The sequence below is a fragment of the Anguilla rostrata genome, chromosome 2 (assembly GCF_018555375.3).
Source record: "Anguilla rostrata isolate EN2019 chromosome 2, ASM1855537v3, whole genome shotgun sequence".
NCBI classification, from domain to species: Eukaryota; Metazoa; Chordata; class Actinopteri; order Anguilliformes; family Anguillidae; genus Anguilla; species Anguilla rostrata.
This window is the reverse complement of record NC_057934.1, coordinates 70309463-70325349: the sequence shown is the minus strand read 5'-3', so window position 1 is coordinate 70325349 and position 15887 is coordinate 70309463. Positions and strand designations below refer to the sequence as shown.

Here is a 15887-nt window from a genome sequence, read left to right as displayed (position 1 = left end):
GTAACAATCAAATTCATTTTTTTCAGGTTATCGCAAAGCGCCTCCTGCCGGGGAGTCTCTACCCCTTTAAGACTGCAAACTGTTGGAATGTGCCAGAAAGTTCTATTTTATGGGCGTTGCTAAGACCACCGACCGTACTATGCGTTCGTTTTTTTCCGTCCCGAGTTTACCGCAGCGACGAGGAGCCGGTATGAATGGCTAGAGGACATACCGAAGTGCCTGGATACTAGAACAAGTAGAGATTTCGCAGATTTAAATCAGCGATTGCAACAACGCGTCATGCTGTCGGACAGACTTTATTCACAACAATGGCACTTTGAGGAATAGATTTAACGTGAACACAATCTAGTTGTTTTGCAGGCTTGTTGTGCGTGCATAGGCTACATATGACCAGGCCCGGTAAGGAGACGAGTGATTTTATAGACAAGTTTAAACATTTAAATATTGACTGGTGCCATTCTGAGAATAAAGTCATATACAATTTAATAATTAATGAACTGTATGGTGGAGTTATAAAGTACAGATATCTAATTAATTTAGAATGTGAAAGAATGGTCGCACGAATATGGAGCAAAAACATTTCTGAAAGTATGAGAGATATAGCCTGGCTAATATAAGTGAGGAGATTACCAGTGAGGGCTGTTGTAAAATGGAGTTGCTTTGTTACAACGAAATCCTGCCCAATGCCTGATTGTGATACAGATGAAACTTTGAAGCATCTGTTGATTGAATGCAGTCGATCTGAAAAAATATGGGAACAAATTAAATCTATTGGTGTTAATATTTCAATTACACCAGAAACTGTATTTTGTGGAATAATATATAACATTGATGATAAACTTAAAGATTTATACTGGTTAATAATATGTCTAGTGAATCAGCACATATGGAAAACGCGAAGTAAAATGACAATTGATCATATCCACGTGTCAAGTGAATCTGTATGCAAGAACATTTTAACAGAACTAAAACGTCGAAGGACAATTGACATCAAGAATGGCAATGCAAATCTTTGGGAAACTCTGGACTTTTAATATAGAAGATGCTTTACCTAATGTATTTAGATATTCTTGTTTATGTAATTGTTTGTAATGACTTGTATAATTGAAATAAAGTTTATTTATAAAAAAAAAAAGTAAGGAGAAGTACAAAAACCAGCCTGTGGCACAGTCAGAACGCATGCCGTTATATTAGCTAAACCACAACAGATACTACATTAAGCGTTGTCACACGGAGTTCTGTATATAGGGGAGGAACCAAAAACAAGCCCGTAAAAACTACGAATGCATCAATCGCATAGACTAGCGGAAACACACACAGAGCAGACTGAACGGTGGCCTGAGTAGAGTCTGGTGGTTTGAGGTTTTGCGTGGCCGACCAAAATACTCAAACTGCAGTGACTTGTGTGTGTGTGTGTGCCCGTCGGGGGGCGGCAATGGCCCACTCTCGTTACGCAGCATTGTCTAACTCCTAGAAGCATTTGGGGAGTTTCGCTGAGGGAATGTCGGTTGCTCTGCTTAGCCCTCGTTCTCCATCTCGTGCCTCCCCCCGTGTCACTTGCACCGCGCGGATTCACACTTCCTTATCTCCGTTCCCAAGTGTTTGAAATAAAAAAAATGTTCCTGTTTTAAAAGGTTTTTGTCAACGCAACTGACAGTCAAAACCAGAATATGATACCACCCCCCTCGAGCGCAACAGACCGCCAAAACAAGAATATGATGCCGTCTCTCCCCACCTCCCGAAGACCAAACATCAGAGCCTAAACATCCTCTGCAAATTACCCGTGGTTCGTGTTACTTGCCATTCTTTTCTGAGCCACGTAACTCCCCACTGGGTGTTTAAATTGCACTATTTGTTGCCAATTCGAACTTTCAAATGAGCGTTACTGAAAGCATTTCAGAAGTAACAGTCTTTGACGATCTCTACAGAACCGTCGTTACATAGCTGGGGGAAGAAAAACCTTTCTTCCATAATTCCATAATTTTTGGTTAAATGTTCATGTAACTATTATTTAGTTCTCACTATTTCTACTTGGCAATGGATTCGAGTGCGTGTTCGCTTAATGAAACGCTACAAGACAGCTGACAACGAAATACGTCTATAAACCATTTGACGCAAAGACCGCAAGAACCCAGGCAGACATATCAAAGTAACCATTACAGTAGAAACGAATGGGACATTGTATACATAGCTACTGAGTCACACGATGTTATTCAGTTGGCGATTCTCAAAAACTGTGGAAGGAGTAAATAACTATTTAAATATATTTTTTGTTCATCTTTCCATGTTTCATAAATGACACATTTTGCGCTTTCAGATAAAACAATGTCAGGGTGCTGTGATGGGTAGATATAGTGGTCAAATATTCTTATTTGTGAGGCAATGGTTGCAGCAATGATTGAGGACCACAGGTTTATAAGTACCTCCATATCGATATAAGGTTAACTAGCAGTTTCAGCCTGTCAGTCTTTCTGCCTGGTTGAGGTGTCACCTGATTACTGGTTTATAGAGGTACCTCAGAGACAGGGTCGTCCTTTTTGGGGGGGTCTCAAAACGAAAATGTTTGTTTTTTGAAAGCCTGCTTTAGTGTAGAATCTGCCTTCATAGCCTGGCCTTTTCCTCACTAATTTCCCCACATTTCGTCATACTTATTTTTATTTTTACATAAAAGTCTTATTAAAAAAAAAAATAAAAAAAAGTACAATCAAAATGCATTTATGTATCAACGATCAGTTAAACCACTCTGCAGTTCTACAAGTTGCTGAAACCAGACGTAGATATATTGCTGGTACAATCTGAAAACAGTTCCCTGAGAATTTTCTGTGAAAAATGTCCAAAACATGTTCATATGGAATAATAATTTGTTCTGAATACTGGTGAACATATTGGTTTGTTTTAAAAATGGCCACTAATCTGTGGAAATGGTATCTAAAGGGGGTAAGTTATTCAAAATAACTACCCTCCCTACTTCAACCCTTGAAGCACAGAGATACATTACCCCGAAGCTGAAGTAACAGACAGTTTCACTTAAATATTTCCTGCTGTGACTCGCATGCCCGGGACATTCAGTTGGAACTGGAGCCAGGGGTGAGGTCGAGTTAGTCAGGCAGCTGGGTGCAGTTCTTCAGGCGGCCACCGGGGGGCTCCGAGCTGGGGAGGTGGACCTCAGGTGACAGAGAGACGCAGTCCTGGGGGAGGGAGTCTCGAATCACTGCAACAGAGAGAAATGCACACAAACACACACACACACACACACACACACACACCAGTGTGCACATACACCAGCGCACAAACAGACACACACATGCACCAGCACACACACACTCACACATACGCAAGCACACACACCAGCACGCACAAACACACCAACACACCAGAGTGTACACACACACACACCAACACACAAGCACACACACACACACCAGAGTGTACACGCACACACACACACCAGTGCGCACACAGACACACACACACACACACACCAACACACAAGCACACACACACACACACACACCCACATATCAACACACACAGGCAAGCAAGCCTAATGTTACCCATATTTTTGCCACTCAGAAAGAAACACCTTTTCCACATGTGTGATTTCATAGAGGACAGACCAGAATGAATGGCTATGACAGATCTCCTCTAAGTTTGTCCAACAGCGCCCCCTGGTGTACCTGCTCGGATCTCTCTGGTCAGGCTGGCCCTCAGCACTCGGTGGTGTACGATGTTTGGGTGCAGGAAAGGGGCGTATTCAGGGTGCCCTCGGGGCTGATAGTGCTCCGGTCTCTGTGGGCGACGGCATGTTACCATGGAGATGAGATATACACTTGTTTTCTCTTTCCTTCTGTCTCTACCTCTTCTCTTCCATTGCTTAGTTCATCTAACAGAATTTCCTTCTGAAAGGTTAAAAAAAGCTCTTGTTCCAAGGCATATGACAGTGAGGGGTGACACACACACACACACACACACACATTCACACACACATACACATGAACGCACACACGCACACACACACACACTCTCACACAGGCACACTCATACACAAATGCACACACACCCACACACACAGATACACACACACTGACCAGCCATTGTAGCTTCTGGATTAGTGCAGGAAGAGAGAGCTGGAGAACACAATCCAGAACCAGCTGGGCCCGAATGCTCCTGAGGTCCTGATCCAACTGCTACAGAGGTAGAAACGGAGAGGGGGGTAATAGAGGAATAGAGTGAGAGGGATAGAGGAATACAGTGAGAGAGGTAGAGCGAGCGACGGGGGGAGGGCGAGTGGGAGAGTGGGATAGAGGAATAGAGTGAGAGAAATAGAGAGAGAGACAGGGGAGGGGGAGAGGGATAAAGGAATAAAGAGAGAAAAAGAGAGCTATGTCGAGAGAGAACAAGAGCAAGAGATTTGATATTAAGCACTGATATTAAGGTGATGACAAGATACACCACAAGGTTATACACACACACACACACACACACACCCACACGCACACACACACGCGAGCACACACACACAGGCATACCCACACGCACACACACACACACGCACACACACACACACCCCACCCACAATGGACACACAACACACACACACACATGCGCATGCACACACATACACGCACACCCACATGCACACACATACACGTGCATGCACACACACACACACACACGCACACCCACATGCACACACACACGCGCGTACACACACACACAGGCACACCCACACGCACACACACATGCGCATACACACACATACACGCACACCCACATGCACCACACACACACACACACACACACGCGCATACACACACATACACGCACACCCACATGCACACACATACACGTGCGTGCACACACACACCACACACACACATACCGTGCGTGCATACACACACATACACACACACACACACACACACACACACACACCTCGAGCACTTGGTCTCGAACCCGGTGCAGGGCGGAGCTGAGCTGGGAGGGGTCGGTACAAAATTGGATTTGCACTGAGGGCAGACGCCTGAACATTGCCACTGCTCTGTCCATCAGCTGAGAAAGCGAGGGAGAGAGAGAGGGAAAGATGGAGGGTGGGAGAGAGAGAGAGAGAGAGGGGGGTGGGAGAGAGGAACAGAGTGAGAGGTAGAGAGAGATAAAGGGTGGGAGAGAGGGACAGAGTGAGAGGGAGTGAGAGAAGGGGTGAGAGAGGGAGGGTGGGGGGTGGTAGAGAGAGAGAGAGAGAGTAGGGGTGATAGAAGAGATCTGTATTAATATACAAATGAATTTCTGTCAGCATTGGAAATATACACACCGTACATTTGCATGTGGATTTTCTGCTAATAGAGAAACTTTCATTTTAATTTGAGATGAAGAGAGACAGAGAGATACGAGTGGTGAGGATTCAGAGAAAGAGAAAGCGATGGGGATTTTAGTAGCAGTTGTACAAGTCGCAGAGGTATTACTTTTCTGTGGGAATGAAAGAGACGGGGGGGGGATTTCAGTAGCAGAGGTAGCGGGAGGGAGGGAAAGAGAGAGAGAGAGAGAGAGAGATAGAGAGAGAGCCATGGTGGAAATTCCAGCTGGGCTCCGGCCTAGTTCTAAACTGGTACAGCTGGCTGCAGCTGGTTTTGAAGCTGGTATGTAAATCATGCTGGCAACAAGAAACAAGATGGTTGAGATAGCAACCATGCTGGCAAGACCATGTCCAGCTGGTGGGCGAGCTTGACACAGACAACAGCCACAGACCATCGCCGAACAGTCCATCTTCAAATTCGAGATGGTACTCATCTGGATCCAGCTGGGTTCCAACTTTGGTAATGTGTGTCTGGCGCAAAATGGCTGCCAAGCATCACCCAGGCGGGTGCTACACTTTAGTGGTGGGTGAGGTGAGTTCCCACACATCAATGTAAAGCACTTTGAGTGTTCAAAAAAATGATAAATAAATGCAATGATTCATTCATTCATTAATTTATCAGGCTGGTAGCGGGAATTTCCACCAGAGAGAGAGAAAATGAGTGCGAGTGAAATTCTGCGCATTATGGCTCAGTGTCAGCACAACTAATGGTGTTTAGCTACAAATACAGGTGCAGTGTGTGTGTGTGTGTGTGTGTGTGAGAGAGAGAGAGAGAGAGAGAGAGAGGCATCCTGGTACCCCCCTCACCTGCAGCAGCGTGCTTTGGGCCTGGTAGACAAAAAGCCTGAAGAAGTCTCGGTGGATCCCCCAACTCGCCTGCAGCCAAGCCCGCCCCCCTGCACTCAGCTCCAGCATGGCGAGGTACCGCGAGGCCCTGGCTGTGCCCGGGCCTAGGCTGTCGAGAGGACTCAGTATCTAAAAAAAAAACGAGAAAGACAATCCATTTCTGTTCACATTACAAACTGATTGTAATGTGATTTAATGTAAGAAACATGCCCCCTCCCCCGTTCAGCTGTTTTTTATGCTGATATTTCACAGAAATGCAGCTTTCAGTCAAGCAAATCGTAGGCTCTCAATTGACCAGAAGGGGTCGCTGATGAGCCATGAGACATAGTCATCCCTGCAGGCTGATCAGACTCATTCCAATCACTTATTTTATCCGTGCTCTTCCTCCTCGGTCCTCGCGTGACCTGGGAATCGATCGAGGTCGCCCATCCGATCTGTTAAACGCTCCTTGGAGGAGCGAGGAGGGTCTCGGGGGAGGCAGGATACACAAGGGCAGCCTTTGGGGAAGTCTTTTTTCAGAACACGGGACGCATAAATAATCCACCTGTGGATCCACCTCTCCCCATCCGCCACGTCTGTAACTGATGTGGCTTCAAACTGACGCTTGCCTGAGCGAGGATGTTCCGTTTGCCTAATACAGGTTTCCCTGGATTCGTCTCGTCCCTGTCTCTCATCCTTGCATCTCCTCCTCGTCCTCCATTGGTTGGAGCTAAGGAAACGAGGAAAGGACGCGAGGAGGAGACGCAAGGAGTGAAAATAAGTGATTGGGATGAACCCGTCGCCTTCCTCTCAGGGCAATGGGACCACTGGCTGTTCGTGGCCCTGCTGGTTTGCCATGGCGCCAGGTGGAGGAATAATTCTTTCGAGTCGGAACGCCTTTTTTTCCCCCCATCTCAGTGATGTCAGCCGACGTGAGCGCACGCCCGTAAAGAAGGGCCCGCCCCCCTCCCTGCCCACCTCGTGAAGCGATTGGCCGGAGCAGCCCTTGGCGGTGACGTCGTCGCACGTCTCCAGGAAGAGTTGCCAGGCGGCAGCGAACCCGTCGCAGACGGGCGTGGCCACCTCGTGGACGGTGCGGTCCAGCAGGGGGATGACGGCGCGGGACAGGCAGAGGGAGATCTCCGCACAGACGCCCTCTGTGGAGGCACAGGCGGTGCATTCATTCTGCGGACCCCTCTGATCCGCAGTGGCTTACAGTGTAAGAGAACACGAGTGAGCGATGCGAACAATGACGTTCGGTTCAGCCGCACTGCCACAAGTCTGCCTCAGCGTGGCTGTTCCTGTATGTGAGTGGCTCAGTCGCATTAGAGTCTTCCTCAGTGTGGCTGTTCCTGTATGTGAGTGGCTCAGTCGCACTAGTGTCTGCCTCAGTGTGGCTGTTCCTGGATGTGAGCGGTTCAGTCGCATTAGAGTCTGCCTCAGTGTGGCTGTTCAGGTATGTGAGCGGTTCAGTCGCATTAGAGTCTGCCTCAGTGTGGCTGTACCTGTATGTGAGTGGCTCAGTCGCATTAGGGTCTGCCTCAGTGTGGCTGTGCCTGTATGTGAGTGGTACAGTCACACTAGTGTCTGCCTCAGTGTGGCTGTACCTGTATGTGAGTGGCTCAGTCGCATTAGAGTCTGCCTCAGTGTGGCTGTTCCTGGATGTGAGTGGCTCAGTCGCACTAGTGTCTGCCTCAGTGTGGCTGTTCCTGTATGTGAGTGGCTCAGTCGCATTAGAGTCTGCCTCAGTGTGGCTGTTCCTGGATGTGAGCGGCTCAGTCGCATTAGAGTCTGCCTCAGTGTGGCTGTTCCTGTATGTGAGCGGCTCAGTCGCATTAGAGTGTGCTTTAGTGTGGCTGTTCCTGTATGTGAGTGGCTCAGTCGCATTAGGGTCTTCCTCAGTGTGGCTGTACCTGTATATGAGTGGTACAGTCGCATTAGAGTGTGCCTCAGTGTGGCTGTTCCTGTGTGTGAGCGGTTCAGTCGCATTAGAGTCTGCCTCAGTGTGGCTGTACCTGTATATGAGTGGCTCAGTCGCATTAGAGTCTGCCTCAGTGTGGCTGTTCCTGTATGTGAGTGGATCAGTCGCATTAGGGTTTGCCTCAGTGTGGCTGTTCCTGTATGTGAGTGGTACAGTCGCATTAGAGTCTGCCTCAGTGTGGCTGTACTTGTATATGAGCGGTACAGTCGCACTAGTGTCTGCCTCAGTGTGGCTGTACCTGTATATGAGTGGTACAGTCGCACTAGTGTCTGCCTCAGTGTGGCTGTTCCTGTATGTGAGCGGCTCAGTCACATTAGGGTCTGCCTCAGTGTGGCTGTTCCTGTATGTGAGTGGCTCAGTCGCACTAGTGTCTGCCTCAGTGTGGCTGTTCCTGTATGTGAGTGGCTCAGTCACATTAGAGTGTGCCTCAGTGTGGCTGTTCCTGTATGTGAGTGGCTCAGTCGCACTAGTGTCTGCCTCAGTGTGGCTGTTCCTGTATGTGAGTGGCTCAGTCGCATTAGAGTCTGCCTCAGTGTGGCTGTTCCTGGATGTGAGTGGCTCAGTCGCATTAGAGTCTGCCTCAGTGTGGCTGTTCCTGTATGTGAGCGGCTCAGTCGCATTAGAGTGTGCTTTAGTGTGGCTGTTCCTGTATGTGAGTGGCTCAGTCGCATTAGGGTCTTCCTCAGTGTGGCTGTACCTGTATATGAGTGGTACAGTCGCATTAGAGTGTGCCTCAGTGTGGCTGTTCCTGTGTGTGAGCGGTTCAGTCGCATTAGAGTCTGCCTCAGTGTGGCTGTACCTGTATATGAGTGGCTCAGTCGCATTAGAGTCTGCCTCAGTGTGGCTGTTCCTGTATGTGAGTGGATCAGTCGCATTAGGGTTTGCCTCAGTGTGGCTGTTCCTGTATGTGAGTGGTACAGTCGCATTAGAGTCTGCCTCAGTGTGGCTGTACTTGTATATGAGCGGTACAGTCGCACTAGTGTCTGCCTCAGTGTGGCTGTACCTGTATATGAGTGGTACAGTCGCACTAGTGTCTGCCTCAGTGTGGCTGTTCCTGTATGTGAGTGGCTCAGTCGCATTAGAGTCTGCCTCAGTGTGGCTGTACCTGTAATTCTGTGGGCGATGCAATCCTGCAGGGCAGTGAGCTGGTGCAGGTCTGACCTCACAAGCTTCTCCAGCAGGGGGCGCTGCTGTGACAGCTCGTTCATCATATCCTTCAGCTCAGCCTTCACCTGAGCACACACCTGGCTGTGAACCTCAGCCAGCAGCTGGATACAAGCACAAGGGACAGAGTGTGTGTGAGTGTGTGTGCATGAGTGTGTGTGTGTGCGTGTGTGTGTGTGTTTGGTGTATGTGTGTATGTGTGTGTGTGTGTGTGTGTGTGTGTGTGTGTTTGGTGGGGGGGGTCTTGCCTTAATCCAGGTGAGTGTCCCCTTCCTGAGGATGAGTCTGGGGAAGATTTGATGCTGCAGGTAGGGCAGAATCTCCTCCATAACCAGACTGCACAATACCTGAGGAAGAGTGACATTATAACACTCACACACACACACACACATCAGACAAGTACACACACACATGCACGTGCACACACACATCAGACAAGTGCACATACACACATCTGACACAAGCACACATACACACACATCAGACAAAAACACACATACATCTGACACAAACATATTTACAGGCACACACACACATCAGACAAGCGCACACACACAAATACACATATACACGCGCATGCACACACACACACACATACACACACGAGACCCTTGTCCCTCACCTCTTCCTCGCTGCCCATCCCCAGGACCCCTGGCTCATAGGTGCCCCTCTCCTGCCTGAAGGAAAACTCCGCCTCCAGAAACACTCTCGACTCAAAGGAATTCTTTCTCTGGAGAACTGCAAAAAGGCCATTCTCCCTCACTCCCATGCACTTCCACCAAGACAGCACCACTGTCACCATACTTTCAGCCATTCATTTATCCAGTTATCACCACATTCACATTTAGCCACTGAGCACAAGCTCTTACCCAATGGACAGAGAGAGCTCTTACAGTAACCACACAAAGTCAAAGTTTCTAGAATGTTCCGCCAAGCATTTACATTACATTACATTACAGGCATTTAGCAGATGCTCTTATCCAGAGCGACACAACTTTTACATAGCATTTTTACATTGTATCCATTTATACAGCTGGATATATACTGAAGCAATTTCTGTTAAGTACCTTGCGCAAGGGTACAAACATTGAGTAAACATTTACTCAATGTTTGACCAAGATAAGCGCAGTGGAGGGCTGTGTCCGAATCAGCACACTTCCCAACTGTTGAGTAGGAATGTTGAATACACTGGCTGAGAAACTTGTTCAGTAGGCAAATTTTCTCTAAATGTAGTGTACCGGGAAGATTTGTGTATTTCTAGAGGTTTTCTGTGTATATTCGAGAAACATACTCTACATCATGAACCAATGCACTTGTTGTACGTTGCTCTGGATAAGAGCGTCTGCTAAATGCCTATAATGTAATGTAATGTAATACTTTTCAGGAAGTGAACGACCACGTTGCGGCTGATTCGGACGCAGCCAAATTTCTCCCTGCCTATTTTTGGCTGGACCGCAATGGTGGGGCCAGCCCTACAAACGCGAATGTCTGTGACTGAGTGAGTGAGTGACTGAGTGAGTGAGTGATGAAGTTACACCAACGGTTGGCCGGATCACGTGTTAGGTCCACCCATATACTAGGTTTTGACCTGGTCTTGTTGAAGGAAAATTCCACTGTTCAGAGTGTTTCAGAGAATTTCAGCCAATGATGTGGTCACACTGCAGTCACGTGACGAGGGTGATATCCCTCTCTCTCTCACCTGTGCTCTGGTGCTGCACGGCCCTCTGCAGGAGCCGAGCCCACAGTCGCTGCGCCTCCCGCGATTCCACGCACAAACACAGGGGGGCGCTGTACTGGTGCTGAATGAATATGGGGAACTCTGTGGGGCAGTCCCAAAATGGCATCTTCCCCCTTGGTCTTACTGTGATATTCCAGGCCAATGGCACAAAAGAGATGGAAACACATTCACACACACACACACACACACACACGCACACACGCACGCACGCATGCATGCACGCACACACACACACACACACACATGCATTTACATTTCTAGTTATTTTTGAACAGTCTTTATTTTATTTGAAGGAAATGTCACTTGCTTTAATTATGATCTCTCTGACAACGAGGACCCATCTCAATTTAATCTAAGCACATTTGAACCAAACACAAAACAGATCTGACTGTAAACATTATTACTACTCCTACTACTACTACTGTTACTACTAGTAGTACTTTTACTACTACTACTACTACTACTACTAATATTTACCATTATTTAGCTAGCTCATTTCATGTAACAAGTGGCAGGCCAAAGTGCTTGACAGTGGGAGAAAGACAGAAAGAAAAAACAGGGTATAATAGAACAGGAAAAACTGGATAAAAAACAGAAAACATAGGCGTGCTGAATGGCCTGTTCTTAAAATCAAACTTTTTTTCACTCTTATGTCCTGAAACAGATCAGAGCTGAAAGACAAACCGACACTGCAGCGGAGCTTCCTGACCAACCTGAGATGTGTCGACATGCGTCCTCCACTAGATGGCGGTGTTGCTGTACGGTGGTGCAAATCTGGCAGCCAGTGAGAGTAAAATCCGTGTGGCACTCCCAGCCTCCACCAAACACCTGTAACACACACCATACACACACACACACACACACACACCCACACCATACACACAACACACACACACACACACACACAAACTTGAATGCACACCTGTACACATACACAAACCTGAATACACACATTTAACCAACACAACACCTGTAACATACACCATCCTAGATATATAGACCTGTACACCTGTACTGAACTTGACTACATTTCTGTAACAGACAACATAAATACAAATTATAACATGGACACCCACCCAAATGTGCACTAAAAAACACAGATGGAAGTGCAGAAATACACACGCAGCTTATCCCAAACTCACGTAATCAGACACACACACTCCCACACACACACACACACACACACACACACAGCATGGAGTGTCTGTTTCCATGTCTCCACCCCACATATTCTGCACCTCTTTGGAGTCACGGCTCTCCATTGTGAAGCTCCTAGTGACCTGTAGGTGGCGCTTCCTCCACTTGCCATCCAGATACTGCAGCAATGTTCCCTCTAGCATGACCTCCCCCCCTGCCACTGGGTCCTGGGACAAAGGGGAAAACAAGGGAACGTGACTTCAAAAAAAAAAAAATGCGTCACGTCCAGTTCCTCTGACTGTGGCTCTGCAGGAAGTAGATCTCTTATGCATCTACGCACAAGCGATTCACAGGAAGTGGAGATCGTGGAGGACATGGATCACCAAGAGTAAGGGTGCGCTACGACCACTTATTTTCTTTCCTTCTTGCTTCCTTTCCTTGCATCCTTTCCAAGTACGGAAGGCCAAACAGGTCAAAAATGTGTAAAATTGACGCTTGGAATCGCGTGTTGTTAACGTTGGCGCATTCCATTCGCTTATTTTATCTCCTTGATTCCTTTCCTGGCTCCTAGCTCCACCCATCGGAACACGCAAGGAAAGAGAGCAAGGATAGGACGTGGGGATGGATAAAACGAGGAAACGTGTGTAAGGAAAATGGAATGTCCTTGCTCTTTCAAGCCTCAGTTCGAAGCCACGTCAATTACACACTAGGAAAGGAGACATGGAAATAAGTAGTTGGAACGCGCCCCAGGTGTCAAAGTAGCAGAGCTGTGCAGGAAGTGTTTATGCACTCTACTTAATGTTGTCTGCTTAACGTTCATCCGGAAGTCCTCTACAGGAAGTGGACCTCTTATGTGTCCATGCCAGAGTGACTCACAGGAAGTGGATCTCTCATGTGTCCATAGCAGAGTAACTCACAGGAAGTGGATTTCTCATGCGTCCATAGCAGAGTAACTCACAGGAAGTGGATTTCTCATGTGTCCATGCCAGAGTGACTCACAGGAAGTGGTCGTCTTACTTGTTGGAGCAGCACTGCAGGCGTGCCCGGTGTCTCCCTAAGCCCCGCCTCTTCCTGTGCCCGCTCCAGGATAGCAGCGCCGAGCTGCCGGCCAAAGTGGGAGGAGAACTCCTTCAGCACTGCCGCTGTGTGTCCTTCAGAAAGCACACACACACACACCCACACACACACACACACCCACAGACACACACACACACACACACACACACATACACACATACGCACACACACACACACACACATACACACACACACGCACAAACACATATACACGCATGCACACACACACACACACACACGCACACACACGCACACACACCCACAGACACACACACACACACACACACACATGCACATAAACACACGCAGACACACACACACAGGCACTCACACACACAGACACACACACACACACACACACGCACACAGACACACACACATACACACACACACGCAGACACACACACACACACACACGCACACATATACACACTCACATACACACACACAAACACACATATACGCATACACACACACACACACACACACACGCAGGCCAGCACGCGCACATGCGCACACACACATACACGCACACACACACACACACACACACACACACACGCGCATAAACGCACGCAGACACACACACACAGGCACTCACACACACAGACACACACAGACACAGACACACACACACACACACACGCAGAGGTACACACTTAATATGGGCTTCTGATCTCTGAGCATTTACCATAGACATTACCAGCCTACTGCTACTTAAAGCACCACATTCTCCATATCCCTCTTGAACCCTCTTTCAGTAGATTTATGTGATAACAGCTACAATTGTGCCTAAAGCTGTATGTACACACTAATGCTCGTAGCTCTGGAAAAGAGTGCTTGCTAAATGTCGTATTGTTAAATAATGTTAAATGTTTCACAGAGAGAGAGAGAGAGAGAGAGAGAGAGAAGAAGGAGGAGGAGGAAGCTGTCATCATCATCATCATCATAATCATCATCATCACCATCATCAGTGTGTTGGGTAAACACACCTGTCCACACCTCCTCTCTCTCTGTTTCTCACTTCTAACACCTCAATAGAGTGAGAGAGAGAGAGCAAGAAAAGTAAAGGGGAGTGAGTGATTGGGGTTGATGAAAGAGCAAGAAAAAGCAATATGGGGAGAAGAGAGAGAGCAAAGCACTGAGTGAAAGAGAGAAAAATGGAGAGAGAGAACAAGGCCCTGAAAGAAAGAGAGAAAGAGGGGGAGAGAGAGAGAGAGAGATATCAAGGAACTGAAGGGGGAGTGTAGGGAGCGCGATAGAGAAGAAAAAAGGGAGGGAGAGAGAGACTGGGCTGAGAAAAAATCCAGGGAAAGAGAGGAGAGAAAAGATGAGTGGCAAGAAAGAGAGAGAGTGGAGAGGATGAGAGGGATGAGGGGAGAAAGAGCGACGGGAACAGAGTGTAGGATCAGAAATGTAAAGGAATATATAATAGATGGAAGGGCAGCTAAGAGAGAAAGAGAGAGAGAAGAGGGGGAGAGCAGAAGAGAGAGAGGGAAGGAGAGAAGGAGTTTACAGAGCAGGTCTGTTCATACCAGCCAGGTTCTTGCGTTGTGCTGGACCCAGGTGACTGGTCTGAAGTCCTCCCATCTCTCTATCTCTCTCTCTCTCCCTCTGGTCTCACTTTTCGAAGGTGAAAAGAACGGGAAGAAACAGAAAAACATTCAGTCTCTCTGTCGAATTCAAATTCAATTTCAATTTCAAAATGATTTTTTGCCAAAAAATATTTCGAAAAACATATTTCCAAAGCGCAATGATCAGTTGTATTCATAATAACAATGATGAAGCTAATTACAGCAACAATAAATATAAAGATTCAAATATAAGCATGAAGCGTATTCTAGTATTATTAGTAGCAATTACAATAGTAATGCTACTAATAATAGTTTCTCTCTGTGCGTCTCTCTCACTCTCTCTCTGTCTGTCAGTCAGAGTCTGATGATCCAACCTCGGGACAGACAGAAAGACAGTTAGACAGACGAACAACCCCCCCTTTTTTTGTGGGAGTGGGGGGGTTTAACGTTGCCCAGGAAACAGAGAGACTCACCAGTCAGAGGGAACGGCATGCGTGAGGCTCTCTCTCCGAGGTGTCCTCTCTGCGCTGTGAGTAATGAGCTGGAGTCAGAGTATAAATTCAGTGTTCGTACACAAGGCTGCGTGGGTGCCCCCCCCCCCCCCCCCCCCCCCCCCCCCCCACCTCCCTACCTTTCCCGTCGAACTGGCAGTGCAGTTGTCCCGGTAAGACAGTGTGCTGGTGGAACCGGCTGGTGTTTACATGTGGCCATTCAACACCAACAACAACTTTCCTCCTCCTCCTTCTCTCTGTTTTCTCTTCACTCAGTCCCGTCTCACTCTTCCTTACACACCAAACTCCCTGTCTCCTCAAACCCTCAAACTTCTGGAGATCCTTGAGAGTTTTCACCCCCACATGCAACTAACCAAAATCTGATGAAGGAAGAATATTGTTTTGAATATTACTGGAAATAGATATTATTTTGTCAAATGGTCTGTAACCTTTAAGAATTTTCCTACATGGTCTGGTTTCCTATCTGGTGTTTTGGGAATAACGGATATTTCTTCTCACTAAGTCTCGATGCAAATTGTGATTGTTT

The 15887-nt window shown here is 47.5% G+C and overlaps 1 protein-coding gene across 3 annotated transcripts in view; it reads right to left on the bottom strand.

Moving 5' to 3' along the window:
• Positions 1–1608: 1608 nt before the first annotated feature.
• Positions 1609–15887, bottom strand: part of LOC135249304 (protein Niban 1-like) — a 16945-nt gene continuing 2666 nt past the window's right edge. The window contains exons 2-16 of one of the 3 annotated variants that reach the window (XM_064324818.1): positions 15323–15390; positions 14811–14898; positions 13216–13349; positions 12300–12425; positions 11775–11889; positions 11023–11184; positions 9946–10061; positions 9572–9670; positions 9265–9427; positions 7157–7335; positions 6161–6328; positions 4936–5052; positions 4089–4187; positions 3678–3789; positions 1609–3211 (exon numbers count right to left, since the gene is read on the bottom strand). In XM_064324818.1, the coding sequence (XP_064180888.1) occupies positions 3099–3211; positions 3678–3789; positions 4089–4187; positions 4936–5052; positions 6161–6328; positions 7157–7335; positions 9265–9427; positions 9572–9670; positions 9946–10061; positions 11023–11184; positions 11775–11889; positions 12300–12425; positions 13216–13349; positions 14811–14865 (1758 nt within the window). In that variant the 5' untranslated portion in view covers positions 14866–14898; positions 15323–15390 and the 3' untranslated portion in view covers positions 1609–3098. The remainder of the gene's footprint in view (positions 3212–3677; positions 3790–4088; positions 4188–4935; positions 5053–6160; positions 6329–7156; positions 7336–9264; positions 9428–9571; positions 9671–9945; positions 10062–11022; positions 11185–11774; positions 11890–12299; positions 12426–13215; positions 13350–14810; positions 14899–15322; positions 15391–15887) is intronic. The other 2 variants (XM_064324820.1, XM_064324819.1) reach the window with 2 other exon arrangements.